Source organism: Terrapene carolina, unplaced genomic scaffold (genome assembly GCF_002925995.2).
Source record: "Terrapene carolina triunguis isolate 2854851 unplaced genomic scaffold, T_m_triunguis-2.0 Scaffold38, whole genome shotgun sequence".
NCBI classification, from domain to species: Eukaryota; Metazoa; Chordata; order Testudines; family Emydidae; genus Terrapene; species Terrapene triunguis.
In genome coordinates this window covers 3,577,454-3,601,762 of record NW_020664389.1, presented here as the reverse complement: position 1 = coordinate 3,601,762, position 24,309 = coordinate 3,577,454, and the positions used below count along the sequence as shown (strand labels likewise).

The 24,309-nt window shown below is 37.0% G+C and overlaps 1 protein-coding gene across 1 annotated transcript in view; it reads right to left on the bottom strand.

Annotated features, from left to right (window-relative positions):
- Positions 1–9,559, bottom strand: part of TMPRSS15 (transmembrane serine protease 15) — a 91,209-nt gene extending 81,650 nt beyond the window's left edge. Inside the window, 5 exon segments of the mRNA XM_026652663.1 lie at positions 1,768–1,964; positions 6,505–6,572; positions 7,355–7,479; positions 8,412–8,417; positions 9,415–9,559. Coding sequence (XP_026508448.1) covers positions 1,768–1,964; positions 6,505–6,572; positions 7,355–7,479; positions 8,412–8,417; positions 9,415–9,559 — 541 coding nt within the window.
- Between the last annotated feature and the right edge of the window lie 14,750 nt (positions 9,560–24,309).

Genomic DNA, 24,309 nt, shown 5'->3' with positions numbered 1-24,309 from the left:
CACTCTGCAAGCTCACCAAGGATTACAACTTCACATCAAGCCCTTTCTCCCATCTCTCTCTCTCTCTCATGCACACAGGCTCCTCAATCCCTATTCCTTCTCCTCTTCAAGAAGGATTTTATAGAATGTGTGTCTGGGGACCCATGGGGACTCATCTGTGACTGTCAGAAGGGACATATCTTTTCAAGCAGCCATCTTGAGTCATATTACCATTTATATTACAGTACTCCTTGAGGCACCTGCATCTCATAAGACAATATTTGGATCAGTTAAATGAGCTGAAATGAAAATGGGTGTGGCAGCAATTTTCCAAAAAGAAAGTTACTTTCTATCACTATGGAAGCTGTTGGACCATAGACAAGTCACTTCACCTCTGTGCCTCAATTTTTTCATCTGTAAAAGGGAGATGAGACTTTTCTTGTTATAACGTGTTGAGATTTAGGAAGTTACAATTATCATTCTAATTTTAAATCAGACCTGTTAATCTCTTACAGCAAAAAAAGTTTGGCTACTCCAAAGCTCATAAGTAGATATATTGTGCTTAGTTCATAATTTTCTTCTACAGAATTTCTTGGATATAGTGGTCAATCATTTCCCACAATGATGGGAATATAGAAAAAGTTATATATTAAAAAAAAAACTTCTAGATGGTGCAAATAGTCAAGATAAATAATTATGTCAAGGCTCTGAATTTAGTCATTGAATACCTAAAGTACCTAGCATGAAATGTGCCTTTAGAATATAGAGTATAAGAGACTTTACACACCAGATGTCTCCCTCCCCTTATGAAGGTAGTCAGTAGCTACCTAATAGTATCTCCAACAGAGGTTGAAAATGTCATTTAATCAACTTCCACTTCAATGGATTCAAATTAATTTTTATCCTTTTCCTCACTGAGAACCTGTTCTGAAACTCATTGAAGTCAATGGGAAGATTCCCACTTATTTCACTGGGCTTTGGATCAGGTCTTATCCATTGCTCATACATCTCTTCCCTCTGGGTATCCAGGGTCCCACCACCACTTTTTAATCATATTTATGATGCTTAGAATCACCTCATCCACCTATTGACAAGTCAGAATTTTTCCTTTCTGGTTAAATGCAACTGAATCACCAAAGCCTTTTAAATTCTGTTCTTAATGTTTGTTTCCACTTAGATCCCACTTTCAGCAATAAGCAAGATATATCATCCTTCTTTCCCTTATCTGCCCCCACAAGTAAAGCAGAACATCTAGCTTTCTATGAAGACTAGAACTTCTCACTACCCCTGGTCCGAATGTTAGGTAAAATAACTGTATTTACTTAAGCAATAGCATTATTGGGCCTTAATTACATTACCTTGAAGGACATTGGTAGGCATCACAAATGATGGACACCATAAATAAAGAATTAATATTATGGAATTTCACTGGGAGTCCACCATTATTTTACCCTCTTGTTTCCTTTTTAAAGCATATATATCACGCTCACACAGCCTTCTGTGAAGATGGCTCTACATGGCGCCCAGCGTGGTTTGTGAATGCTGCTTCCAGGTTGGCTAAAGGAGATCACTTGTGAACAGTTCACAGGCTATTGGTCAAGATTTTCAAAAGTATTTAGGTACCTAACTCCCACTGAGGATTTGGGCCTTCTTCCCTACAACTTCTGATTATGTAGCCTCTGTTGGGCCAGCTAGTAAAGGCATCTCCTGTAATGGAATCTTCATGGGTGGAGTTGTATACCTGCACACATGCCATTGCAGGATTGAGTGTCAACATCTGCAATTCACTTACATGTCAAGGTTTCAAAGAAAGCAAATAATGTTCATAGTTACCTGTGATTTCTATGCTGTTCACATCAATGTTAATAGTCTGCAAAAGGCTAGTTTTATTTGCTTCAATACCTAAAACCAGTTCATTCTTTGCTTTCTCATTAGATACCCACTGTGCAAAGTATAGGTTGAATATTACGATAATGCTGCCATTTCTGCCAAACAGAAAACATCACAGAAGAAAAAAAAAAAAAATTAATCACAAAAAAAACCAAATGAAAAAAAATTTAAATTTTAAAAATCAAGATTAGATTTTTTTTTTTCTAAAAGATATACTCTATTTCAAACAAGAATTATTCTGGTGAAGTTCTGTTGCCAGTGTTTATATAGGAGATCAGACTAGATGATCACAGTGGTCCCTTCTGGCTATAGAATATATGAATCTAACAAGGACCTCATTATAGGTTCATCCACTAACCTCAAACTGTCAGGGGCGGGCAACTAGAGATATGGTGAAAGGGGCTAATTTTTAAAAAGTACAGAACATCTTAGAAACTTGTGGCCTGATTGTCCTTTCACTTACATTGCTGTAAATCAAAAGTAACTCCATTTATGTCAAAGGAGTCAATGGTGTTATACTGGTGTAAATGGAAGGAGAATCAGGACCTGTGTTTTGCTAAACCCATACTGAGTCTTGATTAGGCCTCTTATTTTAGGCTTTATAACAATGACAGATAGCCTTGAAATATCCACATGATAAAACATCATGTAAAGTACTCATTTTTGTGACCCCAAAGTTAAGTATGTTTGTGTCACAGGTGGATTCCATAAGTACTGGGACTGCTCGCATGAAACAATACAGGGTGAAATCGTGGTTTCACTGAAGTCAATGGCAAAACTTCCATTAATTTCTTTGGGGACAGGCTTTCATTTAAAGTGATGCCCTGGTAATTAGAGCAGGGCAAGATTTTCTGCAGAAACGTTATTTCACTAATAAATGCAGATTTGTGAAACCAAAACATGTGGTGAATTTTTCTCGACTTTGGCAAGTTGTCTCACTTGAAAAAAAAATTCTGAAATTTCAAAATGGTTCGTTTTGACATGTCCAAACTGAAATAGTTTGATTTTGGGGGCTAGATTCACAAGGGGACTTAGGTGCCATTCCCATAAGTGAGACGATGGTGGTGGTATCCCCTTAAGCCCACTAGCAATCACAATCAATTGGACTGTGGGAAACCCAGGTTCAAATCCCCACTCTGGAGATGAAACTTGAACCAAGGTCTCTCATATCCCAGATAGCTGTCCTTATCACCAAGATACCAGGTCTTTCCCATTGAAGCTGTCCCACTTTCTAAAATAATTAAATATTAATTGGAACTGGAACGTAGGTGTCCCCCTTCCCAGGTGAATGCTCTAATCACCAAGATATAGAATTGTTTGCTCTCTCTTTGGCCCAATGAATATTTCACTATTGAATACAAAATGGAACAGCTTCAACAGGCAAAACTGAAAGAATACCAAATAGCCAGGTGGTTAGGGAATTCACCTGGTATATAGGTTCAAGTTCTTGCTCCAGAGTGGAGATATGAACCCAGGTTTCCCACATTCCAGGTAAATGCCCTTGATATAAAAGAGAACAGCACCCCATACTCCTCCTGTTTTGTGCATGGCCTTAAGTCCCTTATATTTCTTTTGCTTTTATTAAGAAACATTTAAAGTTGTCTGCAATTGGCGGGGGGGGGGGGGAACATGTTGGTTAACCTGCAACAATTTTTTCTGACTTTTTGATTCATCAAAAATTGCCCCAAAATTCAGTTTTGAGTCAGCTCCAAACCATTTCCTCCTGATTTTTCAGAACTGCCATCAAACTGAAAATGTATCTATTCACCCGGTTCTATTGGTAACCCCTGTTATTCAGGTCTATACTTATAGCAACATCTTGGTTGAGTTGAATATATAATTTTGCTTACTGGAGAAAAGGACATTTTCTCTCCTCGCTGAAAAACAGCAGTGACCATCCTTATTGCAAAGTATTTGTGCTAGCAGAGTGCCACTGGTTCAACAGTGCTCTTTGATATGAGGTGATTAATCCTATCACCGCACTGAGCACAGTTTGCAATATATTAATAGACTAATTCCTTAAATGATTCTGATAACCCCTAGGCCATGCTGAGTAAACAAAAGCTTTTATTGCTATCTTTGTGACTCAGCTGAGTTCCAAGGGTAAAACAATAACCAGATTGCCCAAAAGGGTAAACATTTTTTTATGAAAAGAGTCAACTAGAAAACGATTGCTGAGTCAAAGTAATAATTTAAGTATTTCCACAGTGAACAGGAATAGAGATTATTCCAAAGAATTTAGGGGCCTGATACAAAGTCCTTTGAAATCAGTGGAGTCTCCCTGTGACTTCACAGGGGTTTGGCTCTCACTTTAGCTGCACAAAAGGAAAAGAAAAGGAAAACAATCTATTTTGCCATAAAATGTCTAGAGGGCATAAATGAACAAGAATGTATTGGGGGGATGGGAAGAGGAAGCCTCAAACCTCAGGAAAATCAACCCACTTAGGGTAAATCTACACTGCTGCTGGGGGTATCATTTCTGTCTTGGGTAAATGTACCTGTGCTAGCTTTGATTGAGCCAGCGTGCGAAAAATAATAGCCTAGCCATGGTTAGTGACCGCAACTATAATCCCACTTGTCCCCCCTGGTGCTTGAGTGTCTAGTGCAAGCCACTGCCTATGTCACAGCAGCCATGTCTCCACAGCAATATCATTATTTTTAGCACGCTAGATTGATCAGAGCTAGTGTGAGTGTGTCTATCTAACCTGGAAATTGCTCCCCGGCTCCAGTGTAGGTCAACCCTAAGAGGAGGCATTTTTTCTAAAATCTGAATGCTTGTCAGGTGCATAAATATTAATTAAAATCTATTGGGGAGGGGAGGGGTGAAAATGAAACACCTCTACATGTTATTTTGAAGCTCACAAAAATAGAAATACTATTTGATATGTAATCATCTATGATTAGGAAAATGGTTGTGGGAGAATATTTCACGCTCACTAACATTTCCTCCTGTATGCTTATAAATGGAGAAAACAGCTCTTTACAGATATATGAACACCCTACTCTTTTAAATACATATTAATAGTGCAGCTCTGGGATCCTCTCTCTCTCTCTCTCTTTCTTTCATTGCAATTTCTTACAGTTGTATTAAAATGAATGAAAATGTCGTGTTGGGTTTCCATGTCTCTTCTCTTTTCTCTACTGAAAGCCTGATTCTCTGTAGTCATTTATGCCAATTCAGAGTCATTTATGCCAATGCAGGGTTTACAGTGCTACTAGATCAGAAAAGCAGTGTTTTACACGCACTCTGCAATGGAGTAACAGAGAATCAGATGCTTTATTTTATTATTTTGGAAGATTTGGGCTGGGGGGGAAGTACTATTAGGGGCATAGTAATTACATGCTCCTCTGTCTGTCTGATACAATCCTTGATTGTATGGTACACCCACAGATATTGTTCAAGACCATTACTTTCTGCTTCAATAGCACTGATGTCTCCTGCCCTTGTACAAGTTAACATTGTCTGGTGACCTGATTTTGAGCCTTTTTTGAACTCTCAGGCCCTGATTCAGAGATCCATCCCTAAGCATGAGGTCAAGTGCTCTGCTGTATACCTTTGAAGCTACATTGAAATGACTGGGACTTGAGCATGTCCTGAAGTTGTTTAGTAAATAGGGATGGTCCTGAGCATATGCTGAATCAGAGCCGCACTGAAACATGAGCGGACTGGACTGAACTCAAGTTTGGTTAGCCTTGTGGCATAACTGGCATGAGGGATATTGGAAAATAAAGCTAACCATCCTTTAATAAAACAGAGTATACCCCACATGTTTTATACTGTACAAAATACACAAAGTGTGGGTCTGTCTGGGTTATAATAGTAGCCTAATCACTATCACCAAGAAGAGCTGATCCTAAACTGTTGTACATTGATGTAGCTTCATTGGTGCTAGGTCAGTTTAAACCAGCTGAGGATCTGTCCCTCAATCTTGAACTTGTCTTTCGTTCTCTCAGCCACCAAGGCCTGGGAGCACTGTGGATGAAGCACACTCAGGGTATGTCTACACCCAGCCGCTAGTTCGGCGGCTGGCAATCGAAATTCCGGGTTCGACTTATCACGTCTTGTCTGGACGTGATAAGTCGAACCAGGAAGTGCTCGCCGTCGACTGCGGTACTCCAGCTAGACGAGAGGAGTACCGCGGAGTCGACGGGGGAGCCTGCCTGCCGCGTGTGGACCGAGGTAAGTTCGAACTAAGGTACTTCGAACTTCAGCTACGTTATTCATGTAGCTGAAGTTGCGTACCTTAGTTCAATTTGGGGGTTTAGTGTAGACCAAGCCTCAGTAGAGCTTGGAAAAAGGCAAACACATTTTCTGTGAAATTTTTTACAGATTTTAAAAAACATTTTTCATTCAAATGTTGACATTTTTTTGGCCTTGGAAGAGAAGCACTGTATATTGCTTGACAACCTTTGGCCAAGGCTTGGCATTGCATCAATAGGTTCTGAGAAGAAGTTGTATCCAGAGGAATATAGTTACACTGTGCTTTCCACAAGAGTGTTCATCAAAGGAAGGGGAGAGATGAAATGTCCCAACGGACCCCTTTGAGAGATAGAATCTTTTTTATACACTGTTGACATTCATAATCTAATGAGGATTTTTAAACTTAAAAATTATGAACTATAGTATATACCCACTTGAACTGCAAAACTTCAGAGTTCTTATATTCATTCTTCAGCTGACTTGCTTGATAGATTTCATTTATCTATACAAAAATATGAAAACTTCTAAAGAACTACAATAGTTAGAAATATACACAATTACACATTACAATTATGATTTTAACACTTCACATGTTTTTCTTCCTAAATGAAATATGCTCCTTGAGGTGACTGAAATGGACATTTTTGTCAGTTTCACTGCTGCTATTCAAATAACAATGGTTAAAGGGACAAGAATCATGTCAATTTCAGTCACCAGCTGCCAGAGCTCCTAGATAGCCAGGCCATCATGGCATTGAGGACAGGGACCAAGGGATCTCAGAGTATGTCTACACTACCCACCAGATCGGCGGGCAGCGATCAATCCAGCGGGGATCGATTTATTGTGTCTAGTCTAGAAGCGATAAATTGACCCCCCGAGTGCTCTCCCGTTGACTCCTGTACTCCAGCGCCATGAGAGGCGCAGGCAGAGTCGACAGGGGAGTGGCAGCAGTCGACTCACCGCGGTGAAGACACCAGGGTAAGTTGATCTAAGTACGTTGACTTCAGCTACGTTATTCACATAGCTGAAGTTGTGTAACTTAGATTGATTCCCCCCTCCCCCCCCGACCCCAGTGTAGACCAGGGCTCAGTGTCCTGTGCCAGCTGAATCCCCAGGCAGGTTTCTGATGGAACCATCTCATATTTGATGAATCTGCATTTTTCAAAAATGTTTTGTCAGAAATTTCCTAACCAGTTATAACCGATATTAGATGCCTTTAAGAAATCAATACAGTTAATGGCATGTTATCTGTTATATCCTCTTGAATTAACCCTAGACTCTTACCAATTGTTGAACATCAAAGGCAAGAGCCTTGAAGTCAGCTGATGAGTTGTCTTGTAAACCAGGGCTGAATGATGCTTCTGACAGTATTTTAAATGTTCCTGTGGATGCATGACTGTTTCCGTATACTTCAGTTGTATTATTTAAAGAAAAACAAAACAGTGCAAGTGTTGAATTAAGTAGAAATGTAAGCAAGAGGTTGTATTTAACTTTTCCAGTAAAGATCATAATAAAATATTGCTACTCTCTCCTTTCACATTCTATTCAGAGCTTTTCTTTGCATTGTACTGATTTCAAAAGAAAAGTCAGATTCTTTTCAGCTGCTTAAAGGACACTATTTCACAATGCTAACAACTTTAAATCCATGCTATTTTTTTCTAATCCCATTACTTTCAATTATATCTTCATTTCAGAGCTTCCTGGAACCACTATTACCTGCTGAAAGAGGCAATGACTGGTCAGCTTCCTCCAGCTAGAGCAACTGACTGATACAAGGGAAGCATGGTGGGCAATGAGCTATTAAAAGTTTGTCAGTTCTTGGACTGCAGGCACCAAGATCTCACACTGTTGGCTTTCTACAATTAAAAGCTCTGTGAACTTCTAAATACACGTACACCCCTTTGAGAGGCAGCTTTGAAAATACTACTTTCACTGAACTAATTATTATATGGTATGTGTGACTGACCTTTTCTACCAGAACGTACATGATTGTGTGGATGAATTTATAAAAAACAAATTCAAACAGGAATTAATTCAAGGAAAAGTCTATGGCCTGTGATATGCTGAAGGTCAGATTGGAGGATCACAGTGGTCCCTTGTGGCTTTATAATCTATGGAAAAAAATATGTGAAAGTAGATAGTAAGGGCTAGATCCAGAAAAGGACAGATACCTCACTGCCACTTTAGGCACCTAAATCCAACATTTAGACACCAGTACAGTCTTCAACCCCCCTGTCCAGCTGCTGCCCAACTCTGTAGGCATCTAAAGTCTCTAGAGCAGCTAAATTTCTGCTGTTAAAGTCCCCATGGTGCCTACAAATCTGCTAGTGAGCATGCACACAGCTGCCTCAGTCTAGGCACCCAGGTGCCTATCTCACACCTAAGTCCCAGCAGGCTTTTCAGACTAGATGTTTCCCCACCTATCTCACTTGCCAGGACCCAATCTGGTAGTACCAAAAAAAAAAATTAGGTTCACTGCCATATGCCTCTATATAATGATTTTGCAAAAAGTATTTTAAAAAGAAATAAGAAAGTTAAAAATGATTCATTTCTGCACTTTCTCATTGGAAATGTCATTGAAATTGACACATTCCTGTGACAGGTTTTTATTTTAGTAAAACTGCATTTTCCTATGGAAAAAAAATTCACTAGCACTGACAGTGACTGTAACCTACTTTGACTATCGAGAGCTTGACTGTGCAATGTGCCAAGAACCTCCTACTACCAGCTGAGTGCCCTCACATCGCACTATCCACAAGGTTGGGAGATGAAGGCACTGTGCAGGATGGCACTGCAAATCAAAATATTACATAAACTAGTAACATTATTTGTCTCTGAAAAAATGTGTTCCCAAGACGTGCTGAGAATCTGCAACACTACATGGAAGTCAGTACCTCACAGGATCAAGCCAGAAGCTTGTAAAATAAAATGGTATTCCGATAAAGGACATTTACAAAAATGATACAGCCTACTTTAATGAAAAACAAAACAAAAATACCCCAACCAGTGCTTTTAATTTTTCCTCTGACGCATCTGATCAAATATCATAATCTTTACTATTTAGATTAAAGTCCAGGGGCCTGACCAAAAGCCCACTGAAGTCAGTAAGAGTCTTCCCATCAACTTCAATGAACTTTGGCTCAGGCCTGAAGTGCTTAAATTTTTGCTTATCTTGTTTGTACCGATTATCAGTGGGAAAAAAAATGGTAATGAATCTTTTTAAAGCAACAGTGGTAACAGCAGAGCATGAAACATAAAAAATAATTACAATGAAACAACAGTTGGCTTCCAAATCTGAACACTTACCAGAGAGCTCCTTTAAAGGTTAAATCTTGACTACTAACCTTGTTGCGATTCCTTGATTAGTAGCCACGAAAGTGTAATTAATCCAGCACAAACACATACAAAAATTGCAAGCAGAGCAGCAAGCCAGATTTCAAAGTCACTAAGAGGGATACTTCTCTTAGATAATGATTTTTTCAGATTCATTTCCAGCTAGGAAGTTTATATTAATTAAGAATTGTCACAAGAAACATATAAGCATGACAAAGAGGGCAGCGATCTACATGAACAGATATTTATAGGAGAAATTTATAAATTAATTGCATCATTAATCTTCATTTACATTCAGTCAGTATGATGTCATTTTTATATCATTCCTGAATGGTTATATCAGTGTACAGTGTATGCTGGTATAAACAGAAAATAAAATTCTCATTAAGGAAGATGATAATGTCTAAGATAAAAAATACGTATGCAAACAGCTACCCAAAGTTGTAAATGTTAATCATCAGCTTTATAATTACCTGTCATTTGGCAATTTTAAATTTAAAATACATGTTATGAATACAGTTTATTGCGGTTTGGTTTACTATTTTAGGAGTAAGTATGTAAGTATGTGGCCTGGTCACATGCCTTTGCATACCTTGCTGAGTCATAGGAGCCATTACTTACAGGCTATGTGGAACATTTACAGGAAGGTTAAGTTCTTCCAGGGTCCATTGTCTTTGTTGATGGGCCATTAAGACTGTCTGGCTTCTTCATTGTTGTACCTGAAAGGCTCGTTGTGGGTGTTACCCAGAGTAAGCACATTTGAAATACAGATACATAGTCAATATTCCTAACTTTAGAAACAAAAATGATACATGCATACAAATAGGATAATAATATTTAGCAAATCATAACTTTTCCAATGACACCTCACATGACCCGTCTAGTACAAAATGCATCATAATTATACCATAATCATATCATAATATCACTGTGAAGAATATGTGAAGAATATGGTCACATCCTTCATCTGGCAACTCTTCCATCAAAGTCATCAAGAGTTCTGCCTGCATAAAGTTTAAGTGAATATTGAGTGAGGACTTCTGGATTTCTAGCTATATAAATATTTGCACCACTACCATTTTGCACATTTGAACAAGAATAAAGAATCACAGTTGGAGACTTTTTTTTGAATTTTGAATTTATGCCTACACAGTGAACTGATGGACTCATTATATGAGAAGTAGCAGAAGAGGCTGCAGTAATCTACAGATCAACTGCTTTATGTTTTATGATGCATGGCATACATAGTCAAGCTATGTATATGCTTGGATTTACTCAACTTTGGCCAAGGGCATAAACTTGAAGAGCTGTCTCCAATATTAGTCATATTGAAAAAGAATAATAAGATAACCAATGCTTTTTTCAACTGGAAACCTTCAAGACTTTGGAGATAGACATATTTTGACATCATGTTTAATTAGTGGTGGTATCATACCAGTTGAATGACTTCTTGTACAGTGTCCAAGCATGTTCCCCTGCTAAGATGTTTTTGCAGGCACTCACCCAGTTCATTACTACAGAGAAAGCACTTAAAAAATCCCTTCAAGCATCCATTTTACAATATGATAATTCACAACTAAAACAGTGAATGAAGCCCTTTTGCCTGCCAAGCGAATAGTGTTACTGCATCAGCTCTTTTCTCCATGAAATCTCTTGGATGATTGTAATCTATCAAAACTAAATGGGCCGTAATTACCAATTCTGTGCATTTTCCAAATTGCAAGTTGCAATCATTTATAATTCACCAACAACCTAATTATTTACTGAATAAATTAATGGGTAATTTAAAATAATAAATGAGAATGTTATGATCTATTGGTAAACAATTTGCAACCAGAAAAAAGGTGAAATTAATCAAATTATAAGTTACAAATTATTTGCTAAACTGTAGTTTGGTGAATGAATAGAGATGTCTTGATTGCGCTATTTTGTTCACTAGCAACGTCAGAAAAAAATAATTTTGGGTTGATTGGAAACCAAAATTCTTCAGAATTTTCCTCTTTCTACTTGGTTTCTTTGAATGATACTCAAAGTCAGCATTTGAAAGTCAAAATGTTTTATTTTGGAAATGTTGAAATGCATCTTTTCTGATCTTTTTTCCCTCTTTTCTTTGACTGAAATAATTCAGTGAAACCAACACAAATTAGCAATATGTTTAGGTTGTCCTGAATCTGCATTTTTAATCAAAAACAGTTTCAGCAGAGCAATTTCACCCAGTTTGAGCTATGAACAATATATTTTTTAAATTATTATAATTTAAAAGAGTACAATATTTAACTGTTATATGGGCAAATGTTGTACCTGTCCCTATATTCAAAAATAGAGAGGAATGGACAACTTTTTCTAAAAAATGACTTAGTGTTATTACATATAAGTATTGTTTGACTGATAGCTTTTCATTATCAACTCCATAGTCTCAGTAACCAAATTCTAGTTCAGGTCATTTCCTAAGAAATATATTAGAGTGCAATCCCAGCAGATTGACAGTACAATCACTTTATATTGTGCCAACATCATTTGCAGACCAAGCAAAATTTACAGTCTCATTGTGATGTTTTTATTTTGCTTTTTACTCATACTATTGCATAGTGCAAAGAGGTTGCTGACACAGAAAAAGGGGAAATGTTGTATTCAGATAATTCCTCTAATACTCAGTCTACGACAAAACACACCCAAAGCCTGACATTCTGTTAATCCGTCCGTGGGAAAATGATTTGGTTACATTCACAGGAATGCCCTCCATTAACAAGATGAAGTGAGACTCAGCTTTCTTGTGGCAGGTGTTTTCAGATATGTGAGTGCATTTTGCTGTGCAGGCTGCTGTGGAAAGCACTGGAAAACTGCATCAATACATCTGCAATGAAAACCTAGTAACAGACCGTTAACTTATTTTTGCTGATGCTTATGAACTGGCATTTTAAAACAGAACTCAGGCATATATATGGCTTCCTAGGTTTGTTATACTGGTAAATTCTAGCAATTGCAACTTTAAGAAACACGGACTTAAATGACTTACCATCAAGCTTTACAATTGCAGAACTTAATGAGATTCCAAATGAGGACAGTGGCATATTTATTGTCAAACCTCACATGTGGGAGAAAAAAGGCTCACATGATTCTTAATTCCATCCACAGCATGAATTACCTGCCTTGTTTTTGGTAACTTAAAGGACTATGTGACTCCTTATTTGCGTCTCTCTTATGCAACCTGTTCTCTCCACTGTGGCACAGCTAGCTTGGGCTTGGTATTGCCTGCATGGCAATGACATAACATACCTCATTAGCATTCTATAAAATTCTGTTGCCCCTACAATTTCTTTTCTTGATGCCGGGTTATCCAACTTCATCAGCAATCCAGCAGAGGAGTTACGTCATTGTTGGCCTGTGTGTGATATAATACATCATATTTCTGGAAAACATTTGTCAATAATCCATTGTGGAACAACTGTTGTGTTCCTAGTCTTTTAGGACACAAACTTCCATCCAATAATTTGTCTGATTTTATGAGTTTCTCAGCACAATTTAAGTTGCACTAAGGCTGATATTTTACTCATGTGATAGCGTACCAAGGAGCAGTGCCTGTGTTTGCTGGTCAGAGCCGGCATCTTGGACCAAGAATGTAGGAAACTCCGTGCCTAGCTATTGATTAAACATTGAGAGATAAGATCCATGGGTCTGCTCATGTTGGGAGAGCCACAGGCATTGGAAAGACCCACTCATGGGCATACCCAAGAGGAGGATGCTTTAAGATATTATCCTAGAACTTTCACATACAAGATTGCTAAATAATAGAAGGTTTTTTAGGGGCACTGGCTGAACAGATGCACAAAATTATATTTTGATGGGTAACTGAATGCAATGAAGTAACTGATACATTTTCTTTATAAGGAGGAGAATGCTGAGGATCTAAAGAATGGGGTTTGTGTATATTCAGATTCATATCACATAAGCCAATATCTGAGCTGTACCATGTTTTGTGCATTCACAATTTAATTAAACTCTGGTTTTCAATAACCCTATGATAAAAAATATAGTCTAAACACCCTGAAGACATCATACATTTTCTGAAGAGGGTTCAGAAATAGGAACTGAAATTAAGTATCCAGTGAAATGACCCAGATGGATTTCTGGGAACTAATCTGTCGCAGTGTGAATTGATCCATATCAGGGAAATAATTAAAAACACACTGCTGTCTTAAGCATCTGTAAGTCTTAGACAACTCAGGTGAAAATAAAATCTGCACTTAAAGCAAAGCTGGAGACATTGCTGAAAGACAATAAAAAAGTAGCATCCTTAACTCTCTGTGCTCAACGGAGGCCAGTAGGATCTTGCTAGCCTGGGTTGAAGTGCATTGCCAGAGCTGAGTGTGGAAACTTTCATTACACCTGGCCACACTTTGCCCAGCTCTAGGCAGCTTCTCTTCATCATTCATTTTCTCTAGTACTGGTTCCAAAATTGTGTCCTCACACATACAGCACTGGATAGACATGTCTCAGAAAAGGGCCACAATCAGAGACCCTTCCTCACATGGAATAACACCTTACTCTGTGATGAATTCCACTGACTTCAATAGCACTACTTGTGGAACTAAGTGCTTCTCGCTGTAAGTAAGGCTGTCAGAATTTAACCCCAAATATTTCCACTCATGGTTTTGTGGGTTTTTTTAAAAACATTTGTTTCTGAGTGATGTATTTGGTGACATGAAAGGTGGGAGGGAATGTGTGGGTCATGGGAGAAATTGGAATATAAAGCCCAGGTGAATGACAAAAATGACACATGGTGCAAGAAAAACAGTAGGAGAAAAGGCATGAACCATGGACTAGTGAATAAAAAGTACATATAAGCCCAAAGTTCTCCCTGTCAAAGATAAATAAGAGCAAAGGGAAGGGACAGATAAGACAAATTAAGGAGGAATCAGCCTCTTATCTCCACTGATAATGTTAATAGCAAAACAAGAAGGCAAAAGAGAAAGGTCAAGAGGGAGTAAAAACATCACTGGTGCTCAGATTAAATTTGTAGAAAAGCCAGTGAGTTAATAATATATCAATGACTGGAAAACAGCAGCAAGTCCAAGGACAATATAACAGGGTACAGGGGTGGCAGGCAATTATAAAACATGTTATGTATGTAGATCTACTTCTTGGAGACAAATATGGAAATCCTGAAAAGAAAATCAAGATGGATGGTATATGGGTCTCTGCCCCACCCCCCACTCTCTGCATTTGAAAGAATGAAATTATACTATCTGCTGGTTGTAAATATACCTATCTCATAGAACTCGAAGGGACCCTGAAAGATTATTAAGTCCAGCCCCCTTCCTTCACTAGCAGGACCAAATACTGATTTTTGCCCCAGATCCCTAAGTGGCCCCCCTCAAGAATTGAACTCACAACCCTGGGTTTAGGAGGCCAATGCTCAAACCACTGAGCTATCCCTCCCCCTTTAAGCAGCTTTTTGAACAAAATGTACATTGTCCAGGTAGAAATATCTGTACAGTGATGATACTAAGGGATCACCAAGAGATGGAAAAGGAAAAGAGGATAGGACTGAAAGAAGGATTTAAGTCACAGGCCGGAATCAACATTATCCCTTTCTGTTCAAATCTATTAAAGATATCTGTACTGGGAGATGTATAAAAAGGTGGGGAGATCACTGGTTTTAACTATGTATAGATGCACCCTCTTTTTCTTTACAATCTCAGGCATTTCCTGTACATTTCTGATATGCCTATTCATTGGCCAGTTCAAATTGATGAACTATTCTTCAGGACACATTAAAAAAGGGGTGACTTAATGCAATGTTCAAATCCAAAGGTTGGATACTCACATTGCTATTTAAACACTTAAAATGGGAAATGCCTAAATGCCTATTTGAGCATCTGCATCTGGATTTAAGGAGTATATATATAACTTTATTTACTGTAGATCTCAAAATGTATTACAAACATAGGTAAGTGTTATCATCCCCATTTTGGGGGGAAGGGATAACTGAAACCTATAGATGGTAAATCAAAATAAATCACACAGTGAGCCTCCAGGAGAGGTTGTACTAGAACCTTCTGACTCCCAATTCTGTACATCACTCAAGTCTTTGGTCAATCTGCTATGCCTCAGCTCTTTGGAAAACCTACTCTAGAACCCTGTTTGAAACTGAGCTCTACCTTTACAGATCTGAAAAAAAACACAAGATGCAAATGATTGCATTGGAGAAGCTGGATGAAATGATTACCAAGTAGCTTTCATTGCCCTCTGGGTCTTCTGCCTTTGATAATAGGCTATATGTGGTGGGTACCATAAAGGATGGGATACTTTGTCCATGAGTCTTGTTTGCCACATTGCTCTCAACCAATTGCTTAAGCAAAATGGGAGAATATGGAAAATCCACAGGACTCTGCAGATTTCTTTTTTAAATATTTATTTTTATTATCATTGAGGATACAATAAAAAATAAAAATAAAATACTCTGGAGACGATTCCAAGTGAGATTTGTATGTGGTCTAATAGCTATGCTACTTCTAAAATATTCCTAATTGAAACTAGGAGTAACCAAACTGATGTGCAAAACATGTCGGAGAAGAATCTCATTGTAATCTCTATAATGGTGAAATAATTCAATGAAAGTCACAATAATTTCTGCCTCTCCCCCCATCACTAAGCTATTGTACATATATACAATAAACTATGAGTCTTGAAAACACTCTGCAATGCTTAACAACCACCATCCTGTGTGACAACAACATGAAATCAGCCAATTTGATTCCTTTAACACTGTCAGTCCTTCAGAGAGAATTTGACCATGTACAAAGGGAAGTAGGTGGGGAAATAAATGATAAGCATATAATTCCAAACTTTTTAGTTAAAAGTGACTTTGTGCCTTCACAAATCTCAATGCCTCTTTATTACAACTAATCAAATATGAAGAAAAAAACCATGAAAATTAAAGGAAAAAAATAAATTATTTTTTTGTTCCATAGGATTTGAAAAGGAAGGATTTTTTTAATTCTATTTTTTGGCAAAATTTTTATCAAACAAATTTGGGTTTTATTTACTTTGTTTTGTTTTGTTTTTCCTGAATTTTCCCTTACTCCCTCATCTTTACTCTCTCCTATTTTTCTTTTGCCCACTTTGCTACTATGGAGTGGGGAAAGAAGAAAGGGTAAGAAAAACAAAAACAAATCCTGAAATAATGAAAAAAAGAAAAAGGTGGCTAAAATTTTTCAGAAAAATTGGACATTTTTGAAAAAAAATTGTGCTCACATTTTCCAATTAAAAAGGACAATTTTTCAAATAAAAGTTTTTTTCTTTCCCAAACTTCTCTCCAGTTCTATTCATCATAGTGTTCCTTACATCAAATTCAAAAATTGTATATATTTTATAAAAGAAATTGATTGCTGATCATCAAGGGCGCGTATTTTCCAAAAGTAGAGGGGGTTCAACAAATGGCAAAAAGAGAGGGTAAAAAGAGGGAAGATCTGAGCACTCAGCACAAAATTGAGATGTTGAGAAGAAAATTAATCAAGGAACCAAAGGACACAAAGAGAAGAAATTATCGAATTGCCTATATACTAATGCTAGGAACCTAGATAGCAAACAAGAGAAATTGGAATTGCTCATTTATTGTCATAAATTTTGTCTAATAGGTATCACAGAAACCTGGTGGGATGATTCACATAACTGGAATGCTAAAATCATTGATTATAACCTATTTAAGAAGGATAACATGACATGATACTCAATCCCTCTCAGAAGGATCACAGAGTTTGTGCGATGAATGTGTCTAGTTTCTTGAGACTGAAGATGAGAGCACTAGTAAAGAATTATGAGAGGTTTCTCCACTAACTAGTTGCACCATTCTAGATTAATGCATACACTGTAGTCCATTGTAACAACCGTGGAATATTCTGAATACTAATATTTAGCTAACATTTTAAAATTCTTAATTCTTTTAAACTTTTTAATTTTGTACAAGAAATTTTAAAGGAAACCAGATACTATTAAATTTGCATTCAAGGTGTAAATCCTGACCCTGCTGAATCAATGGCAAAACCTTAATTGACTTCAGTGAGGATAGGATTTCACCAAGGATATTTATGCATTATTTTTGCCAATGTATAATTTAATTGTTTCAGTATTATTATTATTACTTATTATTATTTTGCTGGTTACTTTTGATACTTATCCTTTTAAGATCAAGTCTGCACGTGAGAAAAAGGGATCCATAAATTATAAATTTAAATCACTTTCTATCTACAGTTCTACATGGTTCTCAAACAATACGTGCTGACTGAAAGTACCATAATTTAGAAGAGCAATGGTTTATACTAAGTTCATGAAGCTGAATAGTCAAATATGAACACAAAGGGTAAAAATTTCAGAGCGAAGTAGGCTAATTAAAGTACCTATGAAAGAGTATAGGACATTTGCCCTTTTTTGCAACCATAAAGATTATAGAATTAATAGATATATAGTATGAAACTTATATGAATGATATGGAATTGATGATTTATGGAAAACTGCTGCATAATGTTAAATGTTTGATTTTGGGCTGCGGATTATATGAAGCAAATTATGATAATTAGACACACAAATGAAATCTAAGTATTTTTCCATTTACTGTTCCCAGAATATTATTCTGAAAATAATTTCTATTCTATAAAGCATAAAAACAAGAGAATCAATATCTGAAATAAATAGCCAGGGTGGGATATTCAGAAGCACTCAGAAACTCTGGTTCAGAGAAAATTGATGAGATTTACCCAACTGTTCAGAGACAATTCACAAACCGAAAAAAAATAGATTAAATTTGTCAATAAAGTATTCACTATGAATTTTCACCCAGTTCTAACAAACAATACTCCTGGGAATGGACCATTGTCTACCTGAAGAATAAAAATGCAGAGAATCAGGATGAACATGAAATTAATCAAAAGGAGACTGAGGATCAATAGACAAGTTGTCTGGTAAAGAAATTAAAGAAAGAGAACATCTTAAGGACAGGTGTGAAAGCCTCAAAAAGGCCAGAGTAATAAGTTTATAACTCTTCCAGAGAAATTAGAGAATTACTAGAGAAGTACGAAAGACTTTGTAAAAGAAAATTATACAAATAATATATTTTAAAAAGTGCATTCAGAAGCATAAAGTGAAAGGCTTAAAGGAGAATGCATATAATATGAGAAAAATGTAGTCTATGAACTAACAACATTAAGACAGGTATTAAATAATCTAAATAAGGAGTGTTCTTTCTTGAAATGAACAATGCACATCATTATTTTTTTTTAAAGAAAAAACAGTTTGGTTCTCCTCCCAATAATAATACTTACTTTTCTACAAGTCATATTTGGAAAACTGTTTAAGAGAAAATTTAGCAGATGTCAAAAAGTGTTAAAAATGATACATTAATCATTAATCTTTGTCACAGAAACATTCAACGATACAGATAAATTAATCTGCTTTCAATCATTAGATGTAGAACACTAAGAGCAAATAAATTACTAAGCGTAGACTTTTTGCATGCCTATTAAAATATATATATTTGGTTGAACAAAATATTTGCTTAACTTAATCCTTGATCATCACTCCTGCATAGTAGCATAACTACTACCACTCAAACTGTGGGTAGCAGGCATAATGTCATGTAATTCGGGAACATATGTGAGACATCTATTTTCAATGTGTGTTTTTTTGTTACTTGCTCTTTTTTAAAATACTCATCACATACATTCACATAAACTCAATAAAGATTTCAGAGGGTGGTTGTGAGCAGAATTTGGAATTTGTTAAATATGAGAAGAACGTTGTCCTGTGAACTTAGACTGGGAATCACTATGCCATCTATAAAAGTGTTTGAATTTTAAATGTTCTTATCCCACTCAGGCCCCCCTTCAAGAAAACACTTAAACAGTGCTCTAGTCCATCCCTATTCAGGAAAACACAGGCTTATATTTAAACTTGTGCTTAAGCCCCTTTCCTGACTGGGATGCTTTCCTGAATCAGGGCCCCTGAGATGACAATGTCAGGTACAATGCAACTGAAAATAAGCAGATGAATTCAGACCCAATATCAGTTTTGATTGTTACCAAGTCTCCCTAATCTTGTGACTGACCATTTTTTATACTATCAGGCCTTAGAGATCTTTTCTCTCTTTTCTTCACTGATGTACCCTATTAGCAGAGAAAAAGCCACACCTCAGTACTTTTGATCCATGACCCATTTAACAGTCTTCTCCTATCTCAATTTGAAAAGAACCCACGCCAAAGTTAAGACACCAGAAGACCCCTGGAGAATGCTCACTTATGTACCTAGTGCAATTTCTAAAGTAAATAAAGCACAAGATTAAAATTCATCACACGCACCTACTGTAAATAAAAGAAAAGAAATGTAGGGAACCTTTTAAATATTTACAGCTGAAAACTAAATCTTGCAGTTCTGAGTGAATTTCACTGTTGATTTGAAAGATTGTTCTTATCCTTTCCATTTCAGTTGAGCACATGATGAATCAATATCCCAGGAGGCTATTCTGAAGTGTACTCTCTGGGGCTGGGACTTTTTGGGACTTTTTTTTTTGTTCTGTGTTCATGCAGCGCCTAGCACAATGGGGTCCTGTGCTATGATTATACAAATAAATTAAGTCATAATAATAATAATAATAATAATTAGTTGCCCAAACCGTGTGACTTCATTTTTAATACTTTCTTTCTATTAATTCGATTTCTGGAGGCTAATGTTAAGGAACTTGGACCTAGTGTCATGGACCACTGTGTGAGAGGTCATCTGTTATCAACAGAAAAAAAATATTTCCAAAGAACACATTTGAATAATTACTACAGCTGTCTCCTCCATACACATCTTACCTAAAATAAATGATGAATCTCCAACTGTTTGAGAGTTAAAGAAACATGGCATTGTCATCATATTAATTTATCTATTTAAAACCACTGTCATTCTGCAGGTTTTGAAAAGGAATTTTATTTATTATTTATTTGAATTTTTTGATAAAAAAATATTATTTTTTGGTTTTGAGATTTTCAAGTTTTAGTTTTCCAGTTTTTGTCCTCTTTCTCTTCTTCCTTCCCCCCTTTCTTCACTGAAAAAGGGGGTAAAAAGGAAAAAAATCCAAAAAATCCTCCACTTTTTTGTTTTCGGGTTTCCTTTAAAACCCCCACTTTTTTTAAAAAAGTCATTTTTTGACAAAATTTTGCATTCAAAAATATTTCAGGCAGCTTTACTTTTAAGCTTCTCACAGACATCTGAAATTGTCTGCTTATCAGGCTTCCAGCTTTGGAAAACACTCTCTCTCTGGACACGAAGGAAAGAATTGGGGCCAGAGTTTGAAAACAAATCACCATTCAGCCTCCTCTCTCATAATCCATTAGTTACAATAAATTAAAGTTAGGTATATTAAATCCTATATAATTTTAATGCAAAGCACAGTCAATGTGGAATTCTCTAGATTTATACATACACTTGATAACTTGATGACCATTAACAATCCAAGCTAAAATAATGATAGGGTCATCAAATCTAATGTTTTAGGGTAAAAGCTGAATGAGGGCCAAGAAGGATTTTTTTCTATGTACTGCATTGCACACAATTTCACTAGGGACTGTATCCAAAGGCTGTTAAAATTCAGTGTTTGTGCCAAAGTCCACTGAACTCAGCAAAATAGCTGAGTTCAGTGGGCTTTGGCACAAACCCAAGGTGAAATATAGGTGCTTCCCCCCGTCCCTCCTCTAAGGCATCAGACATGTGGCCATTACCTGATGCTGAACAAAAGACTATGTCCCCGATCCTGCAACTGGATTTACTCTGGTGGAACTCATTGCAGGACTGAGGATGAAATAAAGTAACATTCTGATGTGGCATTGCAAAAAGTTTGTAACAGTCCATGCAAAATGCATTTTAAGTATAAAATTAGTACAGGAAAACTCAAAGAATTCTTTTCTTCAAAAGGAACAGAAGTACACTTTGCACAGATAGTAAAGAACTGCTTGAGAATTAAGAGGTGCCCAAGAATATAAAAGTTAACTAGTTAGTAAAATATTTATAGAACTCTGTGGATTAAATTTCTTCTCCAGGAGATTTCACAGAACTGCAGCAGCAATTTTCTATTTCCTGAAATGAAAAGGAAAGTCCAATGTCACACTTTCATTTAACAGGTATTTAAACAAATTAATTTTACCTTAGAAATAATAGACCATAAAGACTTAAATCAACATTCCTTTCCCACATGAGAATAAACTATACTGGTATAAACAATTTTATATCAGTATAACAGCGGAGGGGAGAGGATTAGCATTTTAACTATACCTACATAGTTAAAGCGGTGCAGCTTTTGTGTGTAGAGAAGCCCTGAGAGTGTTAAAGATGAGATTTGTGGATGAATCCATGGATACAAGCTGCCCCTACTGTTATAAGAGATGAGGGTTTTGAATTCTTCTCTCTGATGATTCCTTGATATTGGGATAGAGATGCAGAAACCCCAGAAGTGGGTGATTGTATTAATGTTCCTCTCTTTCTGGCCACAGTAGAAGTACAGTTATGGAGAGGAGACAATGGTGGAGTAATATGTTGGATCTGGTTTTTAGATTGGGATTGGAGATTAGACAATTGGAATTTAAAAGGGTCAAGCATTTTGAACGGGTCTCTCAACATATACTGCACAAAACAGCACGTGTACATTCATGCATCTTTAGTTGGCTGGTTCAAATACCTATTGGCATTATCAATAGTCTAACATCTGTTACAATCTGCATCCTCAAAACATGTTGGGGCCAATTGTTTTTGAAGAAATACATTGAAATCTGGACCCTCTAAAGTCATTGACAAAAATCTCATTTAAAAATTTCTTCCCATTGGCGATTTCACCCAGATATTAAAAATCTTTCTTATGTGCGAGTGTTGTTCTAATGAAGGTAGACCACAGACACAGCCATTTTTTAAGCAAGCACACGCTTGCTAAGTCCTGGTGCATGTACTTGCATGTGCAGAAATGGAAGCCAGGCTTTTAAAGCATATCCCACAGTTAAAGTCTCTCCTCTCTGTGGGACTTCCTGGGATTGGAAAGTCTTCCTAATGGTCAGGCTCTTGATAAAGCCTGTTGCAGATTTTATTTATTTTGGAAAAAAAAAACCCTGATGGTTTGCCTGATCAGCAGGTGACAGAGATTGGGGTGTGGTGAAAGAGATTGGAGAAAAAATGAATTCTCAACCAGATGTAGCCCCAAGAGAGGACACTACATTGTTCTCCTAAATTAAAATTTTCATTTTAAATTGTGTGACTTTCAATGTTCTCTCATTGTGTCTGCCCTACTTTGAAAGTTTATTTTCTATTTTAAAAGAAAGCTCCCAATTTAGAGTTATATTTTCTTTTGAACGTGTAATTCCCATTAGTGCTAATGAGACTTATGTGCAGGCACCAGGGGATGAATCATGTCCCTTAGCTTATTTAATAAAAAGTAAAAGTTGAAAGGAATTGCAGCTGTGCTATTTGAAAGCCTTTACTCTTGTGGTTTACTCTTTCACCAGAACCCCTCAATGGTTTTATAGCTTTATTGCATACAAATGAACATTATTCTACTGCACTTCCTTTGGGGAATGGGGATGATCAATTCAGTTTATTTAGTAGAAAAGAGAGAGATGATTGCTTTCTTTGCAACACAGAAACTACCACATATGCCCTCCATTTCCCTTGGATGTGGCTGAAATCAGACAGGAGATTTGAATGGGTCACCGTCTTTATCCACTTCTGAGAACAAAGAAACACATGTTGTGAGGGTTACAGTTCCATAAGTCATCCTTCTTTTCCCCTTAAGCCATCCTCAATCCTTCTTCTAGCTGCCTCAGTTTGTTTTCTTGTGCCCAGAGGCATTGTTCTACTTCTGCTATCCATGAAAACAAGATCTATTAAAGTTGCTTTAAATAAATCAAGGCCAAGATTATTTCTGAGTTATCTGCATCCCAACAACTTCTGGACAAAACTACTTTTTTCCACTCTTTATACTTCTCAATGTTGTTATGAGTGCTTCAAGTTTTCATAACCTAAAATCAGTATGTTTAAGAACATTGTGGTTGGAAACAGAAAAGGGAGATGGGATAAAATGAAATTCTACCTGAACTTTTGACCAAAGTCAAAATCAAACCTGCACTGAACCTCTTCCAAAGTTAAATTTAAATGAAAAAGGATAGGTAAGAGAAAAGTTAATGTGTTTCTCCAATCCTTGGCTCTGCAAAGGTGCCAACCTTTGATATGTAATATAAATTCCACACTCATGTACAAAATGTCAACTTGGAACTGGCAGAACATAGGACCTCTGCCCCAGCATTCATCATTATTGTATTTGTTGATAAGTAAAAGCTTCTGCAAAGTTACCCTTTAACTTAAATGACTATTAGAATAATACTGGGGTATTTTACTGTGGAACTATATAGCAGATTTAATCATACATGCCTGATGTATGTCATGTGTCTTGGAAAATGAACTGGGTGGTAGACCCTGAGCCAGGGACTGAAAGGAAAAGGGTACTTTAGGGGAACCAGCCTAAGAACCCAGGACTGTACATGCGAGCTAGGAATGACATGAGGCACAAAACTTAGAAAGGGTCTGGAAACAGGTCCCAGAGGCTGGTCTGAAAAGAAGCCCGGAAGGACAGAGGGACCTTTTGTTTGTTTGTGATTATTTATTTTGGACTCAGTACTCAGAAGAGGTTATGTTTGTTGTGATTTGGCCAGAGGGCTAAGCCACATCTCCAGCACATCTCCAGTCTGTGCGAAGCTGAGGAGACCAACCTTGGGGAAGAAAACTGAGGCAAGGAGAGTCACCCACTCTGATCAAAAATAGATTATATGGGGCAGCCATGCCCCTATGACTGGGCCATACAAGAAGGCTGGTCTGTCCACTAAAGAATACTC